Here is a 7,309-nt window from a genome sequence, read left to right as displayed (position 1 = left end):
TTCAACGTGTGCCACTCAGCTCTGTATTGTGTGTTTTTTTTTATGGGTACAGAATTGAAGACGAATCTACGTAGTTTAAGGCGGGGCTCCGCGATACCGCCTTATTTCTTATTTGCCTACATTGTAATTAACAATCTTCATTGTAATTACCAATCGTGAAAATGACAGTTAATTAAATGAGCGTAGCCGACTACCTCCGTTGACGACCCTGCAATCATCTCTTTTTGCAAAATATCTTTACGTTACATAAGTGATTAGTAAATAGAAAGATAAATGTCTATCAGTGTTTTTATTTATTTATTTATTTATTTATATGTGAGAATTGCTGAACAAGTTCAAGTAATTCATTTTACCGTGAAATATTATATGTACAAAGAAGAAAACATAATGTAGTATCAACTTGTATTACTACTGTACTAAAACTTGTACTAATTCGAAGAATTTTTGTTACTTGTAATGCTCGCACAACACAAACAGATTCTTCGTTTTGCCGCTGCAAAGGCGAGTATGAAACTTCTTGAAGAACCTAATAACATGCAACTGTAGCGCAGTGTTCGTTGCTGTATCTCATTTTCACCTTCCCTCATTTGTGATAACACACACACCTTGAGGTTTTAACGATCATTTTCCCACGATGTAGCTACGTTTCTCCATCCCAACTTGCGCGCTATGGAGTTCTTAATTGCCGCTGCGCGAACACCGATTGCAGCTCGCGAGCCGGTTATCGCTCGTTAAGCCGTCCAGAAAAGTTACCGAACACCCGTTTCTGGCGAGCTCCGGAGAAAAAAAGAAATCTCGAATCGAGCATCGAACGGTTTCCGTTTGTGTGTACACTATGACCTAGAATCGACGAATTTTTCCGTGAGAATAGGTTTGATTTCGCTTAAATCCGGTTTAGAACATTTCAATTGCGACTGTGCGCATCAATACTTCGTTTGGAAATTTTTGTTCCAACGTGTGTCGAAACTTTGGCAATCGAGTTTCCGTCAAATTCCACTTACGATTATTTTTAAAAGCAACGAGCACAGTTTTATCTGCAATTGTGTATTTTTACAATTCCATTTTGTGATAAAGTTGGAACTTTTACGACCTTAAGCGCGGCCGTATTTAATTCGCTCTAATTCGTTCGCGAATTAAAAATGAAATGCGATGCTTTCGGGACATTGTGCGCACACACATGAGCGCGCAGTGTCAGTAGTAATTAAGCAACTCCATATAATGACGCGTTCTGTGCCTCGTACAGACACTATTTTAACTTCATTTGCAACATTTTATCGTTTTCGTTCGTGCGTGTGTGTCTGTCTGCCGCGCGATATCTGCATCGCGCGCACCAAAACGGCTAATGTGTTTACCGCCGAGCATCGTTCACGCTACAAATATTTAATCCGACGATCAAATAATCTAACGAACGTTAACCCCTTTCCCGTAACTGATTCACCGTGTCGCGTGTTTGCACGATTACTCGTACCCGACGATACGATTTGCATAATTAAGTACATTCGTCGTCAAGAGTGCCGAGTGTGACATTTCCGACAAAATCGCCACGTTTCGAACAATTACGCCACTCAATTACATTTCCCGACGTCGATGACGTCGTTACATTCGACGCGATATTGTTGCGGCAGAATCGATATGTCGGGAATAAAACTAGGTTGAGTTTACGTAATATCTAATTGAAAGAGAGGTGCACAAAAATGAATAGAAAATACAAATAAAAATGTTTTATCGCGCATATAATCGACAAACTGTCGCGATATTATGTCACGATTTTTTTATCGGAAATTTCTTTTCTTTTTCACACGCAATTCCGTTTTTGCTTTTTATACCCGCTCACATTATGGCTACATGATTTTATTATCGTCATTGTCGTCATTATCATCATCATTATCATCATCATCATGTCCACATTGTCCACAATGATAATAAAAATGATTTTTGTGGCTACATTTTGTTTGTAATATCTGTTGTGTTTTATTTTGTTGAACTATCAATTCTTATACAGTTTTTCTCTCTCTTTTTTTTTTTTTTTTTTTATAAGTGTAGCGATGCATCTTCGCCATTCCACGGGATACCCATTTTAATCCGAAAGATCCATATTCGTAATCTTCATCGTAGATGTGTCATGCGATATTACATCCGGCATCTCATCGCTGTCGGTGCGCTATATGGAAATTGCTTGAATATATCGCATCATCTCTCCGCACACCTCGCATCACCCGCCGATATGTCACACACCACATACTAACGCAACGTTGAATAATACGGATCATGTAAATGCATCTCGCTCTCGTTTACACGTCATCCTCGCGTCATTCATGAAGAACATGTATCCTGATATTAATGCGCGATGTCATTGACCGTTTACGAACAATTCGAAAACAGTTTCGAATATTCGCCCAGCCGTAACGATATGTTCCCTACTCTCTACAGCTCGCACGCGAACTCGAAGCCGGCCATGTACACGGAACTTCATCAGGACGGTAGCCTGTCTCTGTTCTTCAATTCCCTCAAGGAGGATCAGGCCGGGAAGTACACTTGCAAGGGAACATATGCGCGCAACGTGCCACTGGTCAAATCTGTGACGATCGATACTATCAGTGAGTATGCGGAACGTCGATTCAAATACTTGTAGTTTTTTTTTTCTTTTCAATTCAGAGACAGACGTTACATGACGAGATATGTCTCTCCCATTGACGCGTATATATCGAGCAATATTTGATTAATTTCCCGAGAGAAGAAATTCGAGAAGAGCGCATGCACATTTGAACGATAATAAAACAGAATGCTTCTATCATTTTATTATTGGAGGCTAAAACGCGGAACGTTTTATCAAGGCGGCAGTAACGCATTGATAAAACAATGCAATTGATATTTTTAGTTTAATAATCGAATAAAACCGTCAAAAAAAACCAATCAATCGATGTTTTTAGTAAATTCAGAGAGATATTTGAATTTAATCTCGATGTGTTTTCGGAGAGATCAAATTTGCATCGCTATGTAATGCGGTATAACGCACAATGCTTTTCTAAAAATAAAAATAAAAAAAAAAAAAAATGCTCCAATTTGTATAACAGTCGCGATCACATGGGACAACGCGCCGCAGAATCAATATCCCATTCGCGGGAAAGACTACGCTATCCAGTGCATAGTACGCGCTAGACCGCCGCCTTCGGTTGACTGGCTCTACAACGGAGAACTGATCAAGACGAACGATCACTACGTCATTGACACTCATTCGTTGAAGATCAAGAACGTACAGGAAACCGATGACGGTGTGTACACTTGTCGCGCGTCGGTGCCGACTACGGGCGAGTTGCAAGAACGACCCATCCGCGTCGAAGTTCACGTAGAACCGTCGATCGAAGAGATCCCAAGTCAAATCGACGTAATCGAGGGCGATAGCGCGAACATTGAGTGTAAAGCCAGCGGCAAACCGCCTCCTGAGTTTTCGTGGGTCAAACTTTTCAACCAGCAGAATCTCTCTTCTTCCGATCGTTTTAAAGTCGATCCGGTCACGGGAATGCTCGCCATTACTAGCGTGAGACGCGATGACATGGGCGAATATCAGTGCATAGCGTCGAACAGCGCTGGCAGAGTCACCGCCACCATCGTGATAAACGTGATCGTTAAGCCAAAGATCAGCGAGTTCGTGAACATGACTGTGGTCCAGGGAAAGAACGTGGAAATGAGATGCAAGGCTACCGGACATCCGCTGCCAGAAGTGACCTTCAGGAAACACACAGCTGAGAAACCGTACGTGATGGGCATTCAGCCGCAGGACGACAGAATAATTCTGGAGAACAAAAATGACGAAACGACCAGCGAGATTATCGGGATTCTGAGGATCGGTAACGTTCGCACCGACAACGACGGTCTGTACGAATGCATAGCGAAGAATCTCGGCGGCCCCGTTTACACAAACGGCCACCTTACGGTCGAGTTTCCGCCGTCCTTCCGCAATATGCCGAACGCCACGGCCTGGTCGTGGGAGCAGCGACCGGTAAATCTCACTTGCATCGCCGAGAGCATACCGAACGCGACGATAAGCTGGTATCGTGGCAACCAAAACCTTGACATCGAAAGCGAAGGATTCACCAAGATCGGCAACGGACCAGTTTCTATTCTCCAAATAATACCTTATAATCAAAGGTATTATACGACTTACAAATGCGTCGCCTCCAACACGCACGGTAAAAGCGAGCACATGATCGAGCTGCGAGAAGCAAAAAGACCTGGCAATCTTCTGAAGGCCGAAATGGCCGAGACCACCGCCACGACAATAAGTTTCGATTTGATACCGCCGCAGCAAGTAGACTTGCCCATTAAGGCCATCACTGTGCAGTATAAAGAGAAAAATGACATCTGGTCAAACGCGAAGAACAAAACGTGGTCTGTCGGTAAGTTTTTGGAATAATAAATCTGGTTTTTAAAATTTGTATCATACTTATCATGTAAACCTTCGCTTACGTTCTACAACCGAATTGATCTGAATTGATCCAACAAATTAAGTAATCTGAATTTTGAGAGGACTTGTTCCTTTATCGCTCTTGAATATGCAAATGATAGTCTAATAGCGAGAACGAAACTTCAATTTTATGTATGAAGATAGTACGAAATGAGTAAGAAAAGACGAACGTATACGGTGGAATACATGATGTTAGTTATTCATGAGTGCGAAAGGTAACTGGTACAAAGCGTGCATATAGATAACTTAACAAGTTGATGATGGGAGAATTTTAAAAGTTTTTAATTGTTGTCTTCCTTCTCACCGACTTGACGCGCGTTCTCATTTCTCGCGGGCTGTTCACTTTTTAACTACTAACCGTCACGCAACCAATTTATCCGCAGGTTCAACGTTATACGTTGTCGAAAACTTAAAGCCGCAGACGGGCTACGATTTCCGATTTGCGGTGAGTACCGATGTCGGCATGGGGAATTGGGGCAACAATCGTTATGATTCCACACACAGCAGAACGGTACCGAACAAACCCAAAATTCTGACCACATCGGATTCCAAGTACGAGCAGTCAGCCTACAGCAATCAGTATGAGCTCAAGTGGTTGACGCCGCCCGATAACGGTGAGCCCATCGATCTGTATGTGATCAAGTTCTGCGAAATAATAAGACGCGTCACCAACGATTGGGACGTGATCGACAAAACTTGCAAAACGATGGAGACTCGGGGTAGGACGACGCAGTGGCTGAAAGGTTTGAAGCCCGACACCTTCTACACGGTCGAAGTGAAGGCTCACAACATAATGGGCCACAGCGAACACGGATCCGCCATGTTCAGAACCGCCAGAGGTGAGTTGAAGTTACATTGCAATTAAATTCTCGGTGTTCCTTTGATCCAGCGTAATTCTTGCTATGACGTATCTATTTTTCTCGTAATAATTTCTACTCGAGATATACAGTTCCCTTTGAGATATATATATATATACATATATTATATATATGTGCACGAAGCTACTGCACCGAATGATATTTTTTCTTCGCGATCTTCGGATCGCTTGTCAGTTTGTCGCCCCTAGTTTTTTTTCTTTTTTTTTTTTTATTCAAGGGGAAGGGAAAAGGGTTATTTGAGGTCTTCCGTTTCCTCAAGTTTCGAAAAAGTTTTCGCTCATTTAGACAATTTTTGTTCGTTGATTTTTTTTTTTTCAATGATTTAAATTGGTTCTATCGAAACGGCGAAACGATCTTGTTATCGCCAGGAAGGCTACACTATGTTTATTTTGCCTGTTGCGCTGCGCATTAATTTTTTTAAGAGCAGTTATGTTTCGTAATTTATATCAAACAATAGAATGCGAAATTTATCCATGAAACACGAAAATTTGTGCATTAGTGAATTTCATTACTTTTTTCTATATTTCACCAAGTACTTTTCTGAAAGTGTATGCATTTGTATCTTCGGATGTAAATTTTTATTTGTAGAAAACGTGAAATATAATTTTTTTATATGTTTTTAAACAAATTTTGAAAAGTATATATTTCGAGGTTGAATCGCGTGGTTGTCAGAGTTTTATACTCAGGTTTGACAAGCTGCTCTTGAATTCTCTGACAAAGTGAGTTCAAATGTTCACGAACACGTCGGTACAAAAATAACACTAACGCGGTTCAAACCGATTTTCAAAAATTCTTACGAAACACATAAAGCATAAAATGTTGAGTTTTATTTTGTAAATATTGAAGATTGTTAATTCGGAAGATTGTTAATTTGAAATAGTCTCTTACGTCTTCTTGCACGTTAATGAATTTTATTCACGATTTTAATTTTGATGAACAGTTTTTACATCTTCTTGCACGTAATGTAATTTTATCTCCCGCTTAAAACGTAAATTAGAAAATTAATTCTGTAAGTGTTACCAAGCTTTTACCAGGCCCTTCTGGCGTTAATCAAGATTGGAATAAGCCCTCAGATCCCTTGACCCTGTGCTAGACACCAAACTAGCTAAAGCTACCCGGTGAACGTCGGCAGGCTTAGTAGAAACGTTTAGAGAATGTTTTACGCGACGACAAAAAAAAAAAAAAGAAAAAAAACCCTACTGGAACAGGGAAGATTTTGTTTACACAGAGCCTTTTTATCCATTCAGAATCTGCGAGCACTGCGGACTACTCAGTAGTAACTGGTGCTGCTGGTGATACTCGCAAGACCGCCGTGGCCGCCATTACCGCAGCAGTAATTCTCCTATCTCTAGCCATTTAGAGTCGTCGTCAGGAATATTCGCTCCTCGCGCTCTAAATCCTCCCTCCGTCGCGTCGTGAGCGCGATGATAGGAAAAGCGAGAGGCGAATTTCGCCGCCAAGTACAAGCGAGACACTACGACGGACGAGAAAGAGAAAGAAAGAGAAAGAGACACACACATGCTCCATTATTCTAAAAAACATACATTTTTGTGATTTCCCGCGAAATCTCGTTGTTTGTCCGAGATTTAAATCAAAAATTGATCGAATTCGAATTTCTCTCGGAGAACGAGGCGTTTCGACGACCGGGATTTCGCGCGAAATACACGACGAGAGAGAGAGAGAGAAAAAGAGAGATAGAGTTACATCATTCCGCGAGAGAAAGATTTGTACATGCGTGTCGTTCATTTATATATCTGTTATTAAATCGATCGACCACGAAGATTCAAAACAGATCGATCGCGGTAACATTCCGAAGTAAAAAAAATAAAAAAAAAAATAAAAAATGAAGAAATAGTGTTTAAGCGAGTTTCTGTATAAGAGATGGAGAGCGCGCGTGAAAGATCGAGAAGCTACTATATAAATGTATATTTATATTACTTACAATTTGTTTTTTTTTTTTTTTTTT

At 40.9% G+C, this 7,309-nt stretch overlaps 1 protein-coding gene across 5 annotated transcripts in view; it reads left to right on the top strand.

The window, feature by feature from the left end:
• LOC109851696 (fasciclin-2) overlaps positions 1 to 7,309 on the top strand; it is a 104,366-nt gene that overhangs the window by 79,494 nt on the left and 17,563 nt on the right. For 2 of the 5 annotated variants that reach the window (XM_020422028.1, XM_020422026.1), the window contains exons 3-6: positions 478 to 501; positions 2,431 to 2,597; positions 3,075 to 4,397; positions 4,849 to 5,304. In XM_020422028.1, the coding sequence (XP_020277617.1) occupies positions 478 to 501; positions 2,431 to 2,597; positions 3,075 to 4,397; positions 4,849 to 5,304 (1,970 nt within the window). Of the gene's footprint in view, positions 1 to 477; positions 502 to 2,430; positions 2,598 to 3,074; positions 4,398 to 4,848; positions 5,305 to 6,590; positions 7,304 to 7,309 lie in introns of those variants that run through there. The other 3 variants (XM_020422029.1, XM_020422027.1, XM_020422030.1) reach the window with 2 other exon arrangements.

Source organism: Pseudomyrmex gracilis, unplaced genomic scaffold, assembly GCF_002006095.1.
Source record: "Pseudomyrmex gracilis isolate BER0280 unplaced genomic scaffold, ASM200609v1 scaffold_19, whole genome shotgun sequence".
Taxonomy (NCBI): Eukaryota; Metazoa; Arthropoda; class Insecta; order Hymenoptera; family Formicidae; genus Pseudomyrmex; species Pseudomyrmex gracilis.
The sequence above is the reverse complement of the archived record's forward strand: the minus strand, read 5'-3'. Positions and strand labels throughout refer to the sequence as shown.